This window comes from Palaemon carinicauda, chromosome 10 (genome assembly GCF_036898095.1).
Source record: "Palaemon carinicauda isolate YSFRI2023 chromosome 10, ASM3689809v2, whole genome shotgun sequence".
Classification (NCBI taxonomy): domain Eukaryota; kingdom Metazoa; phylum Arthropoda; class Malacostraca; order Decapoda; family Palaemonidae; genus Palaemon; species Palaemon carinicauda.
The window spans coordinates 75741694-75765731 of record NC_090734.1 but is presented as its reverse complement, the minus strand read 5'-3'; the positions used below and the strand labels follow the sequence as shown (position 1 = coordinate 75765731).

Here is a 24038-nt window from a genome sequence, read left to right as displayed (position 1 = left end):
ATCCATCCACCCAAACCTTGGCCTTCCTCTTGTACTTCTCCCATCCACTCTTGCATTTATCACCTTTTTTAGCAGACAGCTTTCTCATTAAGCCAATTTTTGTGCAATTGAAGAAGAAACAGACCGAAAGTGTTTCAAAAATAAATTTGCAATCGGGAATCACACCTAGAATTTTAAAGGAGTTGTATAGAAGCATTATCAATGCAGAGATCTGGATGTTGAGGAGCCACTGACCTCGACCTGCTTACAATCATACTTTGAGTTTTTTTACGGTTCAACTTTATGCCTCATAATTTGCACCATGCACTAATTATAGCTAGATCTCTATTAAGGGATTCAAATTGATGCAAAGAGATTGGCATCATCTGTTTTCTATGCCAAACTACATTCGTGTGTATATAGTATATTAAATAATGGACCACAAGCAATACCCTGAGGAACACATGATATCACATTTTTATTTTCTCTATGGACCCATCAACAACAATTCTTTGTAATCTATTTCTTAAAAATCCAATAATGATACAGAGAAGAGACTCACATACTCCCAGCTGTTTGAGTTTGAAAACAAGGATCTCATGATTAACATGGTCAAAGGCAGCTCTAAAATAAAGGCCAACCATATGAAAGGCAGCACTAAAATCAAGACCAACTATATGAACTTCCAGACTTCAATCAAAGTGATTGGTAATTCTAAAAGGGCATCACATGCTCGAATGCCTTTGCAAAAGTCAAATTGTAAACTAGGGAACAAATGATTACCTTTAGTACAGTACCAGCAGTGACCAGAGCTTATAAAATCAGGGGTATAAGCCCCACCCTAGCCTTTAAGAGAAACCTTTCAGTCGTCCAGGTGTTAAAAGCTGAGGTTTGAAAAGGCTAGACCACCTACATGGCCTTTGACTTGCGGGAATACTCACAAGTCCCTAGACAATTCTGTACTTGGTCCTGTGGTGGCTGCTCAAGTATTTGTGTAGCTCGCCCAGCTCCAACACGGGACAGGAAACACTTTTCTATTGGAACGTATAAATGTAAGTCTGGAAGGAAAGGTAGAATAACTGACTCATATCCTTCATTTTTCTATCCCTTTTCCTATGAAAAAGCGGTCAAAAACATTACGCACTGAATCTGACTAAATGCTGGTAAGTTACAATTCCTTCTTCCATTGTTTATTCTAAAGAAGTATCTTCCCCATCCTCCCTAACAAGGGGAAGGATGGTGGAATTTTTACTAGCCCATTGTTCATCATACGCTAGGTATGTTATTCAGGACTGATTTTTTCCTTCGGGGAAAGGAATCCCTCGTTTGACCACGTAAAAATCATTCTAGACAGGCCTGCCCCTTATAGTCCACTCATCCCCACGATAGACATATAGGAGGTTGCGGGAGTCATCTCTTGCTCGCTCACAGAACCAGATATATTGACATTACCAGGGAAGAAAAAGAACTGGTTGTTCTATTTTATTAAGACTCTCAATCCACCAATCAGAGAGTTTCTCTACAGTATTTAAAAGGTGAAAGGTTTGTATACTTGTAGAAGCAAATACTGTAACAAATTTTAGAATAATTTGCATTTTTCCTAGCTATACAAACCTGAGTTCTTTAGGTTAAACTACTTTCCTCAATCCACCCTCTCAGTCCTGAGCTAAAAGATTGAAAGTGCTGATCTTCTGATAGATGGAGAACCCCGCCAGCGCTCACCAGCTGTCGTTAACTGTCTCGTTAATGATTTCATAGTCCATTCCAATTCGCGCTAAAAACATTTTCCCTATTTTTGGGCTCAAGCCATGTCGTCCTGAAGGAAGGTTCCTATAAGTAGCTTCCTGAGGGATATTTGACTACAGTGATATTCTCAGAGAATTTACCTTTAGGTCTCCAGAATTCTAACTCCTGGCACGAATATCCTTAAAATATCTCTTAAGGATATCGCATAAATCAGGGGACGTATATCTTGATATGACAGTGAAATTAGAGTAATTAATTGTATTTAGGAGCTAGGCCTGTCAACGGAGGCGCCTTGGGCGCTGTTGTTCGTTATGCATGTGTTACAGTATTTAGTTAGCAGAATGACTTTCCCGGTCGGAATAGCATTAATTAATTATGAAAGCTATTTAGGCACAATTATACTAGTAGATATTTATTTTATGCATAATTTCCTCTTCCTTTTGTCGATATTATAAAAGGGATTTTGACGTAGGAAAAATCTATTTCTGGGCGAAGGACCTGTGCCGCCCAGTGAATAAGCTCCATTTAGCACTTATTCTTAGGTAATTTACTGCTAAATATACCAGAGAAAAAATGTAAAGGAGTGCTAGGTTAACTAGCTCGCTCACCTATTGGTGTCGGTATAAAATTGGGCGTATATTCCAGAGGTCCCGCACTATTTAGATTAATCCACGACAGAGAACCCCAATAGAGGAGAGCCGTTCAACCTCACTCGGTACTACTAACAATGCATCCGCCCAGAACCCAACTCCTTAGCACCCAAAGTTTGGGGACTCCAAGGGAGAGGAGCTGGGAGGGTTCACTGGGCGGCACAGGTCCTTCGCCCAGAAATAGATTTTTCCTACGTCAAAATCCCTTTTCTGGGCTCGAACCTGTGCCGCCCAGTGAATCTATACAAGAGAAAAATGTCACCAAACTTGCAAAATAAAGGAAAAAACATAAGCGTAAGGGAAATACAGGATGCTTTAATCAGAGATGAGTACCAAAAAACAATTATAAGGGTATCTTAAATATGAACATAAATCCAATAAGGTAGGTATAATAATGCCGTGAGTGATAATATATACAGATACTCAGGAGCATAAAATTTACAAATATAATAACAGTATTCAGGTGCGAGACCAACGAATACAATAGGGTATAAATGAGGCAGGTAAGAGGGAGATAAAGCGTCAAGGCATTAACCTGTGAGTTACTTGGGAGTAACTACGCTCCCTGCGGCTACTGTAGAAAAGTTTAGGGCTTCCAAATGTTTAAGGTAGTGTTTCTTGAACACTGACGGTGATTTCCACCCTGTATACCTGGAAAGGTCTGTAAAATTCATGTGGTGAAAGAAGTTCACCGAGGTGGCAACCGCCCTGATATCATGTGCAAGAGGAAAAGAGTCAGGGTTAGCTTGTTTAATAAAATACAAAATTTGTTGCCTGATCCCTTTAATAGTAATGGTACCGCCTTGTTCTCTAACGAATAGAGGCCCCGAGGAGTTAGAGGAGGTCCGGGATAAATAAGACCTAAGAGTAGTGACAGGGCACAGCGACGGATCTTGCGTGAGGGGAACAATTTTCCAGGAGGTCCATCTGTTTTGAGGGTCTTCATTCTTAGCCAAAAAGAATTTGTTAGGAGAAAGAAGGACCTCTCCTGAAGGCAGAAAGTCAATATGACCCGGGTCTCTCGACAAGGCTGCCAATTCAGAAATTCTTGCCCCGGAAGCCAAGCTCACTAGGAAAAGTGTTTTCCTGAGAAGGGGCATGTAATCACAAGAACTGTTAATGGTATCAGAAGCCAATTTGAGTACGTCATTAAGGAACCAGGTCACCGGGGTAGGACGAGTAACCGGTTTCAGTCTGGCACAAGCTTTCGGAATTGAAGCTAACAAAGAGTCGGTTAAGTCTATGTTAAAACCCACTAGGAAGATCTTTTTCAGAGCTGATTTAATAGTGGTGATAGTATTGGCTGCCAGACCTGATTCTAGTAAAGATCTAAAGAAAGTGACTGTAAGGTTCAAGTTCATACAGTTCACGTCTGAGTCTATTAAAAATTTTGCCAACTTTTTAACTGCAGAGTCATACTGGCGGATGGTGGAATCCCGTTTATCCGATTCTAGGAACAAGGTGTTTTGAGGATCAATATTGGCACCATGCATAGCCGCAAACTTCATAAAGTCCATAAAGTTAGGGCGCTCTGAATGTTTGAGAAAGCGTACACAACGCGTGTTTGTACTATATGAGACAGAACCGGATTGGGTATCGGGTGAGGGTATAGTCTCAACTCCCGCAGGAGAGGATACCAGTTGCTCTTGGGCCAGTTGCTCTTGGGCCAGTTGGGTGCGACCAAGGCTACTTGTCCCTTGAAGGATCTCAGTTTGTCTAGAACTTTCAGTAAAAGATTCACCGGGGGAAAGAGATAAATCTTTTCCCAGTTGTCCCAATTCTGTGACATGGCGTCTGTGGCGTAAGCCTGAGGGTCTAGATTGGGAGCCACATATACTCTCAATTTGTGGTTGGATTCCGTGGCGAAGAGGTCCACTTGGAGACCGGGAACCTGAGAGAGAATCCACCGAAATGACTTTAGATCGAGTGACCATTCCGATTCTAGAGGGGAGGTCCTTGACAGGGCGTCTGCCACTACATTCCGGACTCCCGCCAGGTGGACAGCTGAAAGATGCCAACGGTTCGAGGCTGCTAGGGAGAATATGGCTACTAGAACATGGTTCAGAGGCCCTGACTTTGACCCGCCTCTGTTGAGGCAGCGGACCACCACTTCGCTGTCGAGGACCAGACGAAGGTGTTGTTTCTTGGGAAGAGCGAGACGTTTCAGGGTTAGAAGAACTGCCATGGCCTCTAGCACATTGATGTGAAAATGGCGGAACAAGGGAGTCCAAAGACCTTGAACTTTCTTGAGCTGAGAATAGCCGCCCCAACCTGATAAGGATGCGTCTGTGTGAATGATTAGTTCCGGAGGCGGAAATCGAAGGGGAACTGACTTTGACAGACTGTTTGCTCTTGTCCAAGGAAGAAGTCTTTCCCGTAGAATGGGAGGAAGGCGGACTTTCCTGTCCCGGAGCTTCCGGTTCGCCCTCGAACGCCAGACACGATTGATATCTTTCAATTTTGCCTTCAGAAGAAGATCCGTCACTGAGGCAAACTGAAGGGACCCCAGAATCTTCTCTTGGAGTCGTCTGGAACTTACTTTGTCTTTGAGAAAGCGTTTGGTGTTCCTTGCAATCTCTAACCTCTTGGGTCTGGGAAGACACAGAGTATGAGATATAAGATCCCATTGCAGGCCGAGCCATTGGAACTTCGATTTTGGAAGAAGACGGGACTTCTTGAAGTTGATCTGGAAGCCTAGAGACTGAAGATAATGGATGACTTTGTGAGTGGCTTTTAGGCAATTTTGGGAGGTGTCTGACCAAATGAGCCAGTCGTCCAGATAGGCTACTACTTGAATCCCTTGATTCCTGAGTTCCTGAACAGCGACTTCTGCTAGCTTTGTGAAGATCCTTGGGGCGATGTTGAGCCCGAAAGGCATCACCTTGAAGGAGTAACTTTTGTCCCCTAAGCGAAAGCCTAGGTACGGACGGAAGTGTCTCGCTATCGGGACGTGATAGTAGGCGTCTGTAAGATCGATAGAGGTGGTGACGGCCCCACGGGGAAGTAAGGTCCGCACCTGCGAGACGGTAAGCATTCGAAACTTGTCGCATTGAATGGACAAGTTGAGAAGGGATAGATCTAGAATCACTCTTCTCTTGTCTGAATCCTTCTTCGGGACACTGAACAGCCGACCTTGAAACTTCAGATGTTTCGTTTCTTGTATGGCGTTCTTTTGTAAAAGATCCTGGACAAATTCGACCAGGTCCGGAGTGGAATGTTGACGAAATTTGTTCGGAGGAGGAGGTCCTTGAATCCAACTCCACCCCAGTCCCTTGGAGATGATACTGAACGCCCAGGGACTGAACCTCCATTTGTTGCGGAAGGCATAGAGCCTCCCCCCTACCTGCTGCACCTCAGTATTGGTTTGAGGAGTTGCCTCCACGTCCGCCTCGGAAGTTCTTTCCTCTACGAAAGGCTCTTCCCCTGCCTTTGTTCTGGTTAGAGCCACGGTGGTAGCCTCTACCTCTACCATAACTCTGGGAAGAGCTATGAGCCTCGTAAGACTGGTTAAAGGCAGGGGAAGTGGCGGAGGCACCAGAAAGCTGGCTCTTAGGTAGCAGAACGGTGACATAGTCATCCAAAGGAGCCCGAGAGGTGGAAGGCTGTGCAGGGACAACAGAAGATGGAGGAAGAGGCAGCCGGAAGTTGGATGAAGCACTCTGTTGTTGCCTGAACTGGGTGGAGGTATATGGTCTAAGCTTCTTCCTACCCCGGGCTTGATAATTTGCGGGGTCATACTTGCGTTTAGGGGTCAAACCCCAACGGGCTTTGAGGCTCTGATTAACCCTAGTGGCCTCCGCCAAGACTTCCTCTACGAGATCCTCGGGGAAGAGATTTGAACCCCAACAGGAGGACCGGATGAGTTTATTAGGTTCATGCCTAATCGTCGCTTCAGCTAGGACATGCTTACGACATCTGCGTTTAGCAGTAGCGAAGTCATATAAGTCATAATATAAAGACTGTAACGTAGCCTTGTTGAGAGACTTAAAAATACTCTCCGTATCGTAAGTCAAGGCTATCGACTCCGTGGATGTGGCCAGGTTTAGAGTACGGCCCACACGTAGGCGGGAATCATATTCCTGTTTAATGAGGGATTCCGGGAGACGGGGAAGCTTCTCACTAAACAAGACTGAGGCACAGTCTGCTGCAAGCTTGCCGGAGGTAAAGGTGGTATGGACATTGTCCCAACACTCAATACCTGAGGGAAGAAGGAGGGAGATTGGATCCACCTCTCGGATGGGAGGCAAGGGCTTCTCCTCCAGAGCATATTGAAAGGCAAGCTCTGCCACCTTATTGACGCATGGAGTCAAGGTGTTCTTGTCCATTAAGAACATCGTAAAGGAGCTTTTATAAGGCGTCAGCATGGTGTTAGTGCAGCCAATGTCATTCAAAAATCTGGCCCAAACAGATTGGGCTTGCTCCTTCGGGAAGATGACCGTCTCTTTGGGGACCTTGTCCAATCGAACTAAAGCTTCCTTGGTAAGTCTGGCATAACCATGAAATGGAAATGCCAGACCAGGAGGAAAGAATTCAAAGTCCTCTAGAGGACGAGTGCCAAGGCCCTCCAGAGTCAACATTCCGTCTGAGAACGGGGAATGAAGAGCCATCCGCCAGGGGTTGTTCTTGGCAAACGGCGGGAGCTTAGAGGCATCCGGGATGAGAGAGCTTTGGACTCTCTCCGGAGCTCCTTGCTCTAAAGCCCCAATTCTCTGACCGAAGTTAGAGAACATCGAGTCCATCCTCGACTGCATCTCCGAGACCAACTTTGCCTGCATCTCCGACACGATGCGAAGCATGGCTGATTCGGAAAGGCCCGGGCTAGCAGCAGGAGGGGCGGAAGGAACTCCCGGGTCGTGAGACTTAGAGGAGGAACCAGAGGTCTTTGAAGACGGGTTCGTACAATGTTTAGAGCCATGAGAAGTCTTGTGAGGCTTGCGGGCTTTGGGTAAGGTCCTTGAAGTAGACTTATCCTTAGGGGGAACCGGGTATGAACGTTGAGACGAATCACGGTCCCCAGAAAATCCAAGAAAAGAAGAGCGATCAGAAGAAGAAGAAAGAGCGGGGCTGAGGATAGGAATCTCAGCGCCGGACACACCTGCCTCACTTACCACCCTACCTGTATCCGGCTCGTCTAGCAACATTGGTTCGACGTCCAGGTTCATGGAGGCAACATTATCCTCCAGACCTCCGGGGGCGTCCGATGGATCTTGCTCTGGGTCGATGAGACCCGTTATAGTGGCATCAATGTGGGCAATGATGGGAGCTGCCACATGCCTAGCCACAGCAGCTGAAGACTTGGCGTTGGGGTAAACCATGGTGCAGTAGTCCTCAGATAGGACGTACGGCCGCTTAGACTTCACATTCCGGGCAAACCCACCAACCCACACCTTCAGTGTGGCCCGAGCCGCAGACTTTTGCTCCGGGGATGCCTGAAATAATAGTGGGAATTATAAAAGGGAGACTCCCAATGGTCCTTCAAGACCATATATATCTTACTAATAGTAAATAAAATAAGAAGGCAATATAGCCAACGAGACTCACCGAGTCAGATCCAAGGGTAGTGATGAGGTCGAAGCAAATCACACAGTTATCCGGGTGCCATACCACAACGTCTTCTAGTTGAACCCCACAAGGGGCGTGAGATCGGCAGACGGAGTGGCCACAAGGCTGGTGCAGAACAGCTGCACAGGCCGGCGTCAGACAATGCACCATCTATAAAAAGAATAGTATATGAGAAACTGTAATTCTCTTAAATAGGGGCGGGTCCGGAGGACCCGGGCCTAACATAGGTCTAACACAAGATTAGAGCTTAACTGTACTATTCTTTAAGTAGGGGCGGGTCCGGAGGACCCGGGCCTAACATAGGTCTAACACAAGATTAGAGCTTAACTGTACTTATTATTTTATTATTTTTTTTTTTTTTTTTTTTTTTTTAAGTAGGGGCGGGTCCGGAGGACCCGGGCCTAGCATAGGTCTAACGCAAGGTTAGAGCTTAACTGTAATATTCTTACATAGGGGCGGGACCGGAGGTCCCGGGCCTAAACATAAGTCTAACTTGAAACTAAAGTATAGCCATCCATTCCGGTCAAGCCGGGAGCATAAAAAAGGATGCAATAACAAGGAATTAAGACACATGGTGTCTGATTTCCCGGGGCGGGGTAGACCCCGGGCCGGGAAATAAAGGTATATTCAATACCAATTCCTTTAGGGACTCCGGGGTAGTGATCTGTCATATATAATCATCATAGGAAATGTTATAAAATAATAGGGGGGCGGAACTGTAGCTAAGAACTGCCAATCAAACCCGGAGGGTTTCGTATAACATAAGCCAAAATGAAAAGTGAATATAAAATAGGGTGCACCGGGATCCAACTCTGTTGACCGGTGGCCAACCAGACTAGACAGAGACGAAACCGCCGGGCCACCCGGAGGACAAAGTCCAAAACACTTAACTACCCCCTCTAAAAGGAGGGAAGGCAACGGTCCCTTAGTGGAGGGGGGAGAAGCCTAGCCTCCCACCTAGCTAGAGGGGGAGCGTGGGGGAGGATCACGTGATACGAGGCAGCAGGGCTACCAACTGACGATCCCCAACCAGACAGATCAAACGGAGTAATGGCACAAATATTCATTATAATAATAATAATAGCGTTAAATATATGAATAAACACATAGAAAATTTTTGGGCAAGGCATGCAACATAAATAATTAAATCACAAAAGACAACCTGATGGCTAAAAATAACATTGCCGCCTTAGCACGAAGGTTGGCAGCCATAGCGATACGTAAATGATATCGGCCCAAAAATTGAACCACGAGGATTCTAAACGCTAAATAATGAATATTCACAATAACAAATAATATTTGATAAAAAAAATAATACACATAGTAACACCGCAAGTGAAAATTAAAAGCTCTCAAAAACAGGAGTACCAACTGTAGTGAAATCAAGCAAGATCGGTATGAACGAAGAGAATAAACTCCTATAATATAAATATTAAACGATCTAGGTTGCTCAAAACACAGTAAAACCCAGCTTGGTACTTAACTTAGACGGTGTCTCCTGGGAAACCGACGAAGAAGCCATAATTCACTAGAAAATAACCAAAATTCGAGAGCACCACAAAAATGCGGGTTACTTCACTCGTCGTGCTAAAAGGAGTTGGGTTCTGGGCGGATGCATTGTTAGTAGTACCGAGTGAGGTTGAACGGCTCTCCTCTATTGGGGTTCTCTGTCGTGGATTAATCTAAATAGTGCGGGACCTCTGGAATATACGCCCAATTTTATACCGACACCAATAGGTGAGCGAGCTAGTTAACCTAGCACTCCTTTACATTTTTTCTCTGGTATATTTAGCAGTAAATTACCTAAGAATAAGTGCTAAATGGAGCTTATTCACTGGGCGGCACAGGTTCGAGCCCAGAAATTAGAGTTTCGGCAATTTAGGTAATCGAGATCTCATTTGCATTAGGCTACCTAGCATAAGCGCTGTAGTATACTTTCAGACATTATTCCCGTTTACCCTCGTGTATCGTTTTATTGATTCAACGGGAGATAGTACATCTCCTAGAGTTATATAACTCGATACTTGTCTCCTGTGGAGATTTAAGGTAATCCCTCCTCCCTCTGGTCTTGCCATAGAGTAGTTCACTCCGGCTTGCCTAGGCTAGGTTTTTTCTATCTCCCACTTTTGCCAGCGAGGTCCCGGCTTTGGTTTTCGAGAGAACCTCAGAGTATTCAGTCTTTCTGCCGGCGGCAGAGCTGCAGGGTGAGTAGTCACTCCCCTGCCGGCTTATAGCTGCCGGCATAGGAGGCTATGCCTCCCTAAGCCGCACCTGAAGTGGTCGTATGTTGCCGCCACCTTCTCCCCTGCGGTCTAGAAGACTAGTCCTGTGTCGGCAGACTCTAGGCGGAAGAATAGTATTCTTCTGCCGCCTGGTATGTCGCCGATACTGAAACATTGTTTCTCTCTGGTGTTGAGGCGGCGGCAATCCTGCCTGCCTCCTCTACACTTGATAGCTTCGGCAGACCCTAGGTTGAAGAATAGTTATTCTTCTGCCGCCTAGGATGGCACCGATACTGAAACATTGTTTCACTCTTGTGTGGAAGTGGCGGCAATACTGCCGCCGCCTTCTACATTTGATACAGGACCCTTTAACCTCCCCTTTCTGTCCTTTAGCGATGACTTAGCCATCGCAATCCTGTGACCGTCATCCTGCAATCTCACCGCTTGCCGGGTGTGTTGCGGGGCCGGCCGGGCTCCTACATAAGCAGCTGTTTAGTCTCTCAGTCTTTCCCTTATGGACACAAGGATCCGGGAAGGTTGTGCCGGCTATGACGGCTGCCGGTGGAAGACCCTTCTGCCGCTGAAGGTTCTCCAGTCCTTCCTTGGACTGCCATCCACAGTCCTGAAACCAGCAATGCCAGCAACGGATCTTGTTGCTGGATGGAAGCCTGAATGATGCATTCTCCCCTTCCATTTGAACCTTCTTTCTTGAGGAAGGCAGTAAGATTTTATACTTACATCCTTATTTAGTGTAAAATTACATTTTAATAAGGTAGCCCTTCACTCCATGCTTTTTCTCTCTCTGTCAGCTAGTGCTGCCAGGTTCTAACCCAGCCGGCAGCATGTCGGCTGCGCCAGTGCCGCCAGGTACTTACTCAGTCGGCGGCATGCCGACTGTACCAGTGCCGCCAGGTACTAACCAGCCGTCTACATGCCGGCCGGACTGTGCCGCCAGGGACTATCTCTGCCGGCAACATGCCGGCTGAACTATGATATATGTTTATACAGTAGCCAGTATATTTGCAGTATAGTATATACTGCAGATAAAAAACTATAGTATATATTATACAGTAGTTATTTTCCAACATATTTTGTGTGTCCTTGCACAGTCTTTTGCTGAGACCAATCCTATATTGAAAGAATAGAATTCCTTCAATACTCTGATTAGAAATCAGTTTACAATTTACCCTACAATATTAAATAGTTTAGAAGGGTCAGTGGTAGTACACTTTTCTATCCCTAGAGGTTAGAACCTTTCTCTTTTGAGTTTTTCCCTGATCAGGAAACTCTATATTGTTAATATTGGAAAGGGAGGTCACAGCAATTGGCTGGGAGGGATACACAAATATGTCTTTTTAATTTCTAGTACAGTCAGCGACATGCCGGCCGGTCTGTGCCGCCAGGTGCCAGCCATGCTGGCAACACACTGGCTGAACTAAAGTATAGGATTATACAGTAGCCAGTATATTTGCAATATAGTTTATACTGCAAACAGAAAACTATGGTATTATTATACAGTAGTTAATTTCTAACATACCTTGTGTACCCTTGTAGTCTTTTGCTGAGGCCAACCCTATATTGAAAGAATAGAATTCCTTCAATACTCTGATTGGAAATCAGTTAATACTTACCCCACAATATTAAATAATTAGAAGGGTCAGTGGCAGTGTACACTTTTTTATCCCTAGGGGTTAGAACCCTTCTCTTTCGATTTGCCCTGATAAAGGACTCTTTATCTTTAATATTGTGGGGGAGGTTACAGCAATTGGCTGGGAGGGATACACAAGTATGTGTCTTTCCCTATTTCTTCTAGCTTACTATCCTAAGCTATAATGATTAAATATGAATATTGCGTGTCTGTTTATCTTGTGAGATAAACAATCGTATACTCATTTTATTTTCCTTTCTTTACAGGAGGAACCTCAGATGAAATGCGATGCGATCTGCAATCATAGGAGTAAGTACTTCTACGGTCATAAAGCGTGCAGGTGTCATGCCCCCTGCACTATTATTACCGAATCCCTGCAATATTTGGACCCCCAAGTCTGCAATATCTGCCGGACCTTGGTGACCGAAGGTTTTGACGACACCAAGTCAATGGAGTCGAGGAATGCGGCACGTGAAAAGCTGCGCAAGTGGGTAAGAGGGTTCCAGAAGAACTCTCCGGGAGCATACCTACCTAACGATAGGATGCGTGGCTTACTGTTCCCGAAAGCGGGTATTGAAATGGTTGTGCCCCTAGCACGACTTACACCTCCCTGCGTCCAGATTGCCATTGAGACGGATGTCAGGGAGGCGTTGCAAAGTATGGACATCCACCAGAAGGTAAGGATGTCAGAAGTGTCTATGGACACTGGAAAGGATCTATTAAAAGATCATCCCGCGGAGGAGTCTACTCTACCTCTGGAAGAAGATGATGGTGTTGAGTCGGAGTTCTTTCCATCTGTGCCGGAACTGGAGCCGTTACCCTCGACGTCTTCACCTTCTACCCTTCCATTGGACAACATGAGCCAGGTTCTGGCCCATCTTACAGATTTAATGGAGAATATTAGCAAACAAGGCGAAACAAGGGAATCGAAACTCAAGAGAGAGCTCCGTGAAGCTCCACTTATCGCCTCCCAAAGGTCATGTAAGCGACCCAGAGGCCAAGACCTCCCGACCTGCTCCAAAACCAATCCCTGGAGGTATGCGGAGCTTATGCCGATTTTGAACGGCAAACTCTTCATCTCAGAGAAGATGGGATCTGTCCCCTTAGACGACATTCAGTTTTGGCCAAGCTTTAATACTTACCCTGATTGCTTCGTTCAACTGAACCATGAACTAATGTCAAAAGAGGAGATGGAACCAAAGGAGGTCATGGTTTTCGACCATGATAAGGCATAGGCTCTCTTGTCAAGTAGTCTGAGAAAGGCGGGCTATTCGGTGTCAAAAGTGTCCGCCTTAAGCAAGAAACACCCTACCTTTCTTGTTCTTACTTCAATAGCATTCTTCTTTACGTGGAAGGCATTTAAATCTGTTGCCAAGGCAGTGGAGGCAGGAAAGCCATGCCCTGCACTAGAGGAATGCAGGCCTCTGTCATTAGCCTTGCCCATGCAGGAGAAGGAATGGAAGGAAGTCCACCTAACCTTCTCAGTAGGGAAACTAGACGCGGACATCGCTGGACGACAGTTTAGCGAGAATCTCCCTAAACTTTCTGACTTTCCCTTGTGCAAGGAACAAGAGACGAAGGAGAGACTTACGGCATCTTTATCCCTACAAAACTGCATAGAGATGTGTGCAGGCCAACGAAATACCCCAGACATGCTTATGGTCCTGGCCAAAATGCATGTGGCCACCTTAGTAAAGGACCTGTATGCTTTCATGAAGGCTAGGAGAGCCTGTAGAGAGTTTGTGTTCGCTGCTGCAACAGTGAAACATGAACCCAGGAAGCTGATATCTTCTAACATCTGAGGTAAAGACCTCTTTCCGAACGAAGTAGTCAAAGAGGTAGTTGAGAAAGCCATCACGGAGAATAGGAACCTTCTCCAGAAGTGGGGCATCTCTTCAAAGAGGAAGTCTTCCCCCAGATGTGGGTCCCCAACCTAAAAGGAAGATGAAGAAGTCTAGACTTTCCCCTTGGCCTGCTCAACAACTTCCCACAGTTACTATGACCATGGTGCCCCAGGTAAGCGGTCAAGGAGGTAAACCCTCCGATCAATCGAAGCAAGGAGTCGCTTCCGGTAGGAGGAAGGTTCCAACAATTTCAGGATCGTTGGATCTTTGATCCTTGGGCCCATGGCCTAATCAAGATCGGACTAAGATGGAAACGGAACAAGTCTCCACCATCATTTCCTCAACTCTTCCAACACTCCTACCCCATATTAGAAGAATATACCCTATAGCTCTTGAGCATACAGGTTATAAGGAAAGCAAAGTCCATCAAATTCCAGGGAAGGCTGTTTTGTGTTCCCAAGAAGGACTCAGGAAAATTCAGAGTCATTCTGGACTTGTCGCCACTCAAGTTCATATAAAACAGCAAGTTCAGGATGTTAATCCACAAACATAAGGACCCTATTACAAAAAGGGGCGTTCACAGTCTCGATAGACCTGACAGATGCCTATTGGCACCTTCTATTCAGTCTCTCTTCCTACCTAGTATTCAGGTTACAGAAGATAAAGTATGTTCTAAGAGTCATACTCTTCGGACTAAACATAGTCCCAAGTATCTTCATGAAACTGGCAGACGCAGTCGTGTAACAACTACACTGTACCAACCGTGTTTCACACAATTGTACATAATTCCTTTTGTATATATTATGCTTGTATCTTCGCTCTTCCCTCGCACTAAAACGAACATGAAAATTCATGTCTGGTTTTTCCTCTGTAATATTGTCTGTTTTGTGAACTTATGTCCTGTTGCCGTGAGGTTTTGTATATAAGGAGAGAGTTCTACAATAATATAACTCAGTCGTTTCCAACCTGCCTTTGAGTTCACAACCTTACTCGGCGCCGTCACACTGGTGACCCCGGAAGTCGACTCGCTCCCACTGCCTTCCACCCCCACCTCCCTCGCCCCTCCATCGTTGGTACTATGACGGAGACGGACTCTACTACAGCAGTTGGCGCTGCGGCCGACCCATTGAAACTTTCACCGTTCGCCACCGTAGAGGCGTTTGCTTGGTTTCAACGCGCAGAAGTCCACTTCCGTATCATGGGCGTGACTCGCTCAACCACCAAAGCGGATTATGTTCTCGCGGCGATACCCGAGGACACCTTCCCAGAAATATCCGACTGGCTTTGTGAACAAGGAGACACCCCAATAGCGTATGACGCCCTCAAAACATATCTTCTGCAGCAGTACTAGCCGTCGCCAGCCGCCCGTATAGCAAAGCTTTTTCAGCTCTCGCAACAACCGTTGTGGGGCCAAAGGGCTTCGCTTGCCCTCAGGGAAATGACCAGTATCGCTCGCCTTCAACCTGCCGCAGACGGCTCTCCTCATGAGGTGAACCTACTTCGGGCCCTTTGGATAAGCCGTTTACCCGAACCTGTACGCGCTGCCATACCCGATGTCGATAGTTTACCCATAAAGGACTTGATGACCAAAGCCGACGCCCTTATGGACAGCCACTTCAAGACCTCCATCAACGCCTCCACCCCTGACGACGAGGATGCCTATTCAACGTCCCTCCACCCCTGACGACGAGGATGCCTATTCAACGTCAACCGAAGCTGACATGAATGCCGTAGGACATACACGCCTACCCCGTGACGTGCCGAAGCGGCGACAAAGCCGCCCACCACCCACCAATCGCTCGCGCCCCAATGAACGACTTCTACACCCACTTACTACCTCCCATCCGCCGCAGTTTTGCTACCACCACTTCAGATTCGGGGCAACCGCGAAGAAATGTGCCAAGGATTGTCAGTGGCCAAAAAACATGTAAGTAGGCCATCGCTTGTGGCGGTGGCCTCCCATGTATCTAATCTTTTCTTTTTACAGGATGCAGGAACGGGCGTGCGATTTTTGGTAGACACGGGTGCTTGTCGTTCTCTTTTGGCAAGGAAACTCTTCAAGGCACGACGTAGTCTGTCTACATCTGCCGACGTCCGCTTAGTAGCTGCCAACGGATCTGCGATACCCACCTACGGTTACGAGAATCTCACATTATCGTTCGGAAACGGTAAATTCAATTGGAAGTTTCTCGTTGCTGACGTCACAATGCCAATCCTCGGTGCGGATTTCCTCTCTCATTTCCACCTTCTGGTCGATGTCGCCCACCGATGATTGGTCAACGCAGACTCGTACTTGTCAACACCTCTTCAACCCGCCCCCTCTAACCTCGCTCTCCACATCAGCGCACCCACGGATGCCTACGCCCACCTCCTCACGTCGTACCCGGAAGTTTTCCGTCCAGAACTTCGCCAAACGCCCACGGTTCCTGCCAAGCACGGTATTTATCACCATATCAAGACGACGGGACCCCCAGTCTTCGCAAAATTCAGACGTCTGGCACCGGAACGATTGGCAGCCGCCAAACAGACGTTCGCCGAAATGGAGGAAATGGGCCTTTGCCAAAAGGCCTCCAGCCCATGGTCGTCGCCCTTACACATCGTTCTGAAGAAAGACGGCTCCCTCCGTCCGTGCGGGGATTACAAGCGCCTGAACATGCAAACAGAACCGGATCACTACCCCCTCCCAAACATTGCCGACGTGACCTCCTACCTGCACAAAGCGAAGGTTTTCTCTACGCTCGACCTCCTGAACGGGTATTATCAGGTGCCTATGAACCCAGATGACATCCCCAAGACCGCCATCACCACTCCGTTTGGTACATAAACCTTCAATTACTCCTGTTTTGGCCTTCGCAATGCTGGGGCAACGTTTCAACGTCTCATGGATGGCATCTTAGGGGACCTCCCTTTCTGTGTATGTTATGTGGACGACATACTTGTGTTCTCCTCCTCAAAAGAGGAACACCTCCATCACCTGCGCATCGTGCTCGACCGCCTGCAACAAAACGGCCTTGTAGTCCGGTACGACAAGTGTACCTTTGGCGCCAACAAAGTATCGTTCTTAGGGCACCGCATCACTCCTGAAGGGGTCCACCCCCTCCCTGAGAAGGTAGAAGCCGTTCAGAACTTCCCCGTGCCCTCGACCGTCAAAGCTCTGCAGGAATTCTTGGGCATGATCAACTATTATCACCATTTTCTGCCAGCCATTGCCGCCACTCTTGCTCCCCTCTACGCCTCCCTTAAGGGCAAGCCGAAGGACCTGAAATGGGGTCCCCTTCAAGAAGCAGCCTTCTGCAATGCAAAGAAGGCCCTATCAGCTGCTGCGGCTCTCACTTTTCCTATCCCACACGCCCCTCTCCTTCTCTCCACCGATGCCAGCGACGTCGCTATTGGTGCAGTACTCGAGCAGGTGGTCAAAGGCTCGCCCCGCCCATTGGCCTTCTTCAGCAGAAAACTGTCCAAGGCAGAATCGGGTTATTCTACCTTCGATCGAGAATTGCTGGCGGTGCACTTGGCTGTCCGTCACTTTCGCCATTTTTTAGAAGGTACGCCCTTCGTCATTCGCACAGACCACATGCCTCTGGTGCACGCCTTCACTTGACAGTCTGACGCCTGGTCCGCCCGTCAACGCCGACATCTCTCCGCCGTGGCTGAATACAATTGCACCCTCCAATACGTCCCTGGGAAAATGAATCCCGTTGCCGATGCCCTGTCAAGAAACACGTTGGCTGCCGTTCAACTGGGATTGGATTACAACGCCCTGGCTGAAGCCCAACCACAGGATCCAGAGTATCAAGCTTGTAGGACATCCTGCACGTCCCTCCGTTGGGAAGACTTTCCCCTTGAAGACTCCAACACCACCCTCCTCTGTGACGTCAGTACTGGTAGACCGCGACCTTGGATTCCTGCTCCCATGCGCCGACAGGTGTTTGATTTCATTCACAGCCTTTCACATCCCTCGTGCCGTTCTACTGCACAGCTGCTGAAGGTAAAGTTCATTTAGCACGGCATTTCTAAGGATGCTAAGGATTGGGTCCGCGCCTGTACTTCTTGCCAAACTTCCAAAGTACATCGACATACGGATTCAGGAGTGGGCACCTTTCCTCAACCTCAGCGTCGTTTCGCACACATTCACGTCGACGTTGTAGGCCCCCTACCCACATCACAAGGACATCGTTACCTGTTTACCGTCATCGACCGCTCCACTCGTTGGCCTGAAGCCATTCCCATGGAAACTGCAACGTCCGCCTCATGTACATCTGCCTTACTCTCTGGATGGATTTCAAGATTCGGTATCCCTAAGCATATTACTTCTGACAGGGGAACCACTTTCACCTCTCAATTGTGGACGTCATTAGCGAATCTCCTGGGCATCACCCTACATCAGACAACGGCCTACAACCCCGCTGCCAATGGAATGGTTGAACGTTTTCATCGCACCCTCAAAGCAGCTTTGATGTCCCGCTGCAAGGATTGCAACTGGTTTAATCAGCTTCCCTGGGTCCTCCTGGTACTAAGGACCACTCCTAAAGACGCCCTCGACGTCTCGGCAGCTGAAATGGTGTATGGCGACCCGTTGGTCGTCCCTGCCGAATTTTTTCCTTCTACAACCTCCTTCGACGATCTCCAGCGCATACGTCACGTCGTGGGAAAATTTACTCCGTGCCGCCAGACTTACAAGCCCCCAGCGAAGCATCACATACCAACGGACTTGCACTCTGCAACGCACGTCTTCCTGCGCAACGACACCAGCAAGCCACCACTAACGCCCCCTTACACGGGCCCTTTCCTTGTGATCCGACGCAGTCCGAAAGCATTCCTCCTAAACATTCGGGGCAAAGAAGACTGGGTCTCCATTGATCGTTTAAAACCTGCTTATCTTCTGCCAGATGACCCGCCTACAGTTCGCCTCTCTAGATCAGGGCGCCCTATTTAACATGTACAGTATGTCATTTTTAGGGGGGGGAGCCATGTACCAACTGTGTTTCACACAATTGTACATAATTCATTTTGTATATATTATGCTTGTATCTTCGCTCTTCCCTCGCACTAAAACGAACATGAAAATTCATGTCTGGTTTTTCCTCTGTAATGTTGTCTGTCTTGTGAACTTATGTCCTGTTTCCGTGAGGTTTTGTATATAAGGAGAGAGTTCTAAAACAATATAACTCAGTCGTTTCCAACCTGCCTTTGAGTTCACAACCTTACTCGGCGCCGTCACAACGCCTAGAAACTGTTCAGTTAGCAGAGTACCTGGACGACTGGCTGGTGCGGTCAGCATCCGAAGAAGTAACCAAGTTCTTGGAACATCTGGGATGCAAAATCAACTTCAAGAGGTCTCAACTTTCTCCAGCTCAAGGGTTTCAATGACTGGAAAATCATTGGAACCTGAGGTCACGTTTTCTTTCCATTCCCTTAAGGGGGAGGAAGGAGATCGCAGGGTCTGTCAAGTGTCTACTGTAATCCGACAGGATTTCAAGATGCCAACAGGAAAGAGTATTGGGCTCTCTCCAGTTCGCAGCAGTAACAGACCCAGTGCTAAGACCACAGCTGAAAGATGCACCAGGAGTCTGGAGAAGATACGCATCAAACGCTTGAAGAGATCTAAAATGACCGATATCGGCCTTATTTCGATTACTTCTCAACCCAGGGTCGAAGGCCAAGAGCCTAAAGAGGACCGTGCCCTTGCAACCACCTCTTCCGTCGATAACCATCCACATGAATGCCTCGACGGAAGAATGGGGAGCTCATTCCCATCATAGGAAAGTCCAAGGGACTTGGTCATCTCTGTTCAAGGTCTTTGTCATCAACATTTTGAAGCCATGGCAGTCCTTTTGACGTCGGGAAAACTCTCCCCTCGCAGATCAGCCCTCATCAGGCTGATCTTGGACAGCGAAGTGATAGTGAGATGTCTGAACCAACAAGGCTCGAGATCATCCCATATAATCCATGTGATATTAGCCATCCCTTGTCTAGAGAGATGGCACCTATCAGTAGTTCACTTACAAAGGATCTGCAATGTGACAGCAGATGCTCTACTCTACGCAGACTCATTCTCTTCCATCTCGGAACAAGTCCCGGAACTGCAAATCAACCTCTTCGTGATGAGCGTCATCAAGAAACTACCTCGATATGTAGCCCCATACGAGGACCCTCTAGAGGAGATAACGGACGCCATGTCCCTAGCTTGGAACGATTAGACCCGGAATTTCCTGTTCCTTCCATCCAATCTCCTGCTGAAGGCCCTCAACATGCTGAGATCCTTCCAAGGTCTAGTGGCTCCCAAGTGGCCCAAGAGCAACTGGTTCCCTCTACTGATGGAACTGAGGCTGAGGCTGGTCCTTGTACCAAACCCAGCTCTATCTCAACGGGTTCTTAAGTCAACTGTCTTCGCTTCATCACAGAGATCCCAAAACCTTCATTTCATGATTTTCTCGCCCTAGCGGTTAAGGAAAGATTTGGGATCTCAAAAGGCATTATAGACTTCTTCGAAGAATACAAGTCTAAGTCAACTAGAAGACAATATGAATCGTCTTGGAAAAAGTGGGTTGCTTTTGTTAAAGCAAAAGGACCGAAAGAAATTTTAATAGACTTTTGTCTCTCCTTCTTTATCCACCTTCATAATCAAGGTCTGGCAGCCAACACGATAAGTACGTGCAAGTCAGCCCTGACTAGACCTCTTCTATATGCCTTTCAATTGGATCTGACGAACGAAATCTTTAACAAGATCCCGAAGGCATGCGCTAGACTTAGGCCTGCAGCTCGTCCGAAATCCATTTCATGGTCTTTGGACAAGGTCCTACATTATGCTTCATCTGTGAACAATGAGGATTGTTCTCTCAAGGATCTAACCCAGAAGGTTATTTTCCTGTTCGCCATAGCCTCAGGGGCTAGAGTTAGTGAAATAGTAGCCCTATCAAGAAATGAGGGCCACATTCAGTTCACAGAAGTGGGAGAACTGGATCTCTTTCCTGATCCAACTTTTCTCGCCAAGAACGAGCTACCCACTAAAAGATGGGGTCCCTGGAGAATCTGCCCTCTGAAGGAAGATGTCTCTCTGTGTCCAGTAGAGTGTCTAAAGGTCTATCTTCGTAGAACTTCAGACTTCAGGGGAGGACAGCTCTTCAAAGGAGAAACTTCTGGATCAAACTTATCCCTAAAACAACTGAGGGTGAAGCTCACCTACTTCATTCACAGAGCGGATCCTGACAGTACACCCGCAGGTCATGATCCGAGAAAAATTGCTTCATCACTGAACTTTTTTCAGTATATGGACTTTGAGCGTCTTCGCTCTTATACTCAATGGAAATCATCCAGAGTGTTCTACAAACACTACGCAAAGCAAGTCCACGAACTGAAGCATTATGTGGTGGTGGCAGGTAGTGTATTAAAACCTGTCGTCTAGGGCTGCGATGAACAGTTAATTAATTGGGACTCTCAATTAGGGTGAAAAGGTGTTGACACTTCCAGTGCGATACTTTTTAAGTGAGTGTCACTATGGTGACGCTAAGACTGTTCAAAATCTCAGGTGTGGAATTATACAGATAACACTTGTGACGTGTGTACATAGTACACAGTGTTGATGGAATACAATGTTTACAGAAATTATATTAGGAAAATTTATTTAAATTTTCAGTTTTAGAGTGGCACTCATCATTTCTTCCCTTTCAGGGAGGAAAATATTTTCTGTATACATTGCGCGTATAATTCCCTTAACACATTACATTCATTACACTTGTTATTCCATTTAGTCATTTATTTGAAATAAATGTCTATTAGAGTGTAATTGCGTCCTATTTTGCCCTAGAATTAGCACTTCAAATATGCCAGAGTTCTCTTACTTATTTATTTAAGTAAACCTCATATTATGGTATGCTTACAAACTATAGATATAGTTGTCACAATTGTTCCGACAATATATACAAACCGTGAGACCTTTTGTATATTTGGTGGATACTTATGTTTGTTCATACAATATATGCTAACCTTGAGGCCCCTTTTCCAGCATCTAGTATGACTCTTCCCTGCAGGGGCAGGAAGCACTAACATTGTCTAGGATTAGTGATATGACGGATAACGATAACGTCATTTGTCTCAATGGTCCAGATGACCATAGAAAAATTGTCCCAAGGTTAAGGCACCTATGAAAATCCACAGATACAGTACTGTACTTTCTGGTAATTCTCTGGTAAGCTTCCATCAGGACAACATGGCTTGAGCCCAAAAAAACGGATCTATTTTTGGGTGAGATAGCCATGTTGTCCTGATGGCCCCGCTCTCCTTTTCTATAGAAAAGGCCTTGGCAGAATCCCTCACGAAACTACTATATCTGTAGCACCATGCTCAATGCTACAAGGAATAAGCGCCATCTTGGATATGGCGCTATCTAGATACTCAATAGTAGTATGGGAGAAAGGGTAACCTTGATAGTGGCTCCCTTCTATTTGCCACTCTTCCCTCTCGAGGCGAAAACGCTATTCGGGGTGAAGATTGCCATGTGTCGTATCAAGTTATACGTCCCCTGATTTATGCGATATCCTTAAGAGAAATTTTAAGGATATTCGTGCCAGGAGTTAGAATTCTGGAGACCTAAAGGTAAATTCTCTGGGAATATCACTCTAGTCAAATATCCCTTAGGAAGCTACTTATAGGAACCTTCCATCAGGGCGACATGGCTATCTCACCCAAAATCCATTTTAAAGGACTTTTATTTGTATAGCTCTAAAAAAGGACTAATTACTTTTATAAATGATATTCCTTTGCTTGTTTGTTTTCTGTAAAGGACCAAATTATGTTTTGCATATAAAATTACTGGTTTGCATTCATAATAATCTCTGAATAATTTCAGGGCCATTCTACAAGCAAGCAGTTGAAATTATCTTTGGGATCAAGCCAGATTAAGAAGGCTTTATCTCGTGGTAATACATCAGGAGTAACCGTGAAGGAAGAAGACACCGTAGGAGAGACTGAAACTTTGCCTAGTTTGATTACAACAGAAGATGATACTGCTCCGTCAGTCCAATCTCATGAAACTTCTCAGGCTGCATACCTTTAAGTATTGTACTGTATAACTGCATCAGGAAAAGAATTCATTAACCTAAGTTATTTAGAAATCACTCATATACAAGTATTCAAAAATACCATTACTTTACAAGATTTTCACGTACATTTTTTGAACCTTTCACGTATTTATGTCATGTTTTGCAAATAAATTTCAAATTTGACTATCAGATTGCTTTACTATACCTTTCATTGTTATCAGCGCAGAAGGACTGCTTTTTTCATGCAACTATCATAAAGTTGTTCTCAAAGCTGGTTGTGGTTGCAATATAGGAGTTCTGTTTTCCCATCATTATATTTAAAAAACTACATAATAAACCACTTGATTATTTTCAACATGAAATGGTTTCATTTACAAGGGTAGCTCCAGAGAAAAAAAAAACAGTAGTTAGAATTGCGATAAAACTTTCATTGTAGATAGGCACCTATGGTGTAAGGCTTCAACAAAATTACCTGCTTCATACAGCATGACAGAATTCATCAGCAATGTGTTGAACCCCAATAAACACTGCACACACTCAGTTATTGGGTATTAGGTCCCTTCTTTCCCATAGCTCTTTCTTTCTTTACATGCAACCTTCTGTAGACTTTCCTCTCATCTTACTCCCATATACTTATGAATAACTCATTACTTTGACTTCTCTATTGTTGTCCATTCTTTCCATATGATCAAACCATCTCAAATACTTTTAATCCATCCCTTCACATGATAATACTATACCACTTATATGTATCTTTACAGTTTCACCTTTTAGATTCTGATACTGAATAGCCTATAAAAGTACTGTAGCTCATATCAACAACCACAACTAGGTTTTCCTTCATTTAACCTATCATTTACATTTCACATCAACAAAGAAGAGTTGCCTTAACAATCCCTTCATACAGTCTCACTTTGGCTTCCCCAGACAATTCAAGTTTCTTGCAATTTTTGGTACATGCCCTCTTCTTGTTCTTACTTCATATATGTAATTCACTTCTTTTGTCATCTTACCCTCATCAGTAATACTTGCTCCCAAACATTTTTGGTAAATCAGTCACTCCATTGATTCACCCTTAGTGTGTATGTTCATTGCCTCATCTTTGGTGTCAATAATTATTCAAGATCTTATTATGGTTGTAAACTTGTTACATAATAATACATGGGAAAAATATTAGCTTCAAAGATATGAAAGTTAAATACTTTAGACACAATATAATGCTTTGATGATAAGAAAAGTATATACTGTACTGTCAGTTATAGTAACTGAGTTGAAAGGAGAAGAAAAAATACTTAGACATCAAAATTAACTGAATTACTGTGCTAAGTATAGAAGTATTAATAACA

General features: G+C 45.7%; 1 protein-coding gene across 2 annotated transcripts in view; it reads left to right on the top strand.

The window, feature by feature from the left end:
- Window positions 1-22878, top strand: part of LOC137648651 (uncharacterized) — a 522517-nt gene extending 499639 nt beyond the window's left edge. For both annotated transcript variants that reach the window (XM_068381656.1, XM_068381655.1), the window contains exon 14: window positions 22500-22878. In XM_068381656.1, the coding sequence (XP_068237757.1) occupies window positions 22500-22706 (207 nt within the window). In that variant the 3' untranslated portion in view covers window positions 22707-22878. The remainder of the gene's footprint in view (window positions 1-22499) is intronic.
- The last annotated feature ends 1160 nt before the right edge of the window (window positions 22879-24038 follow it).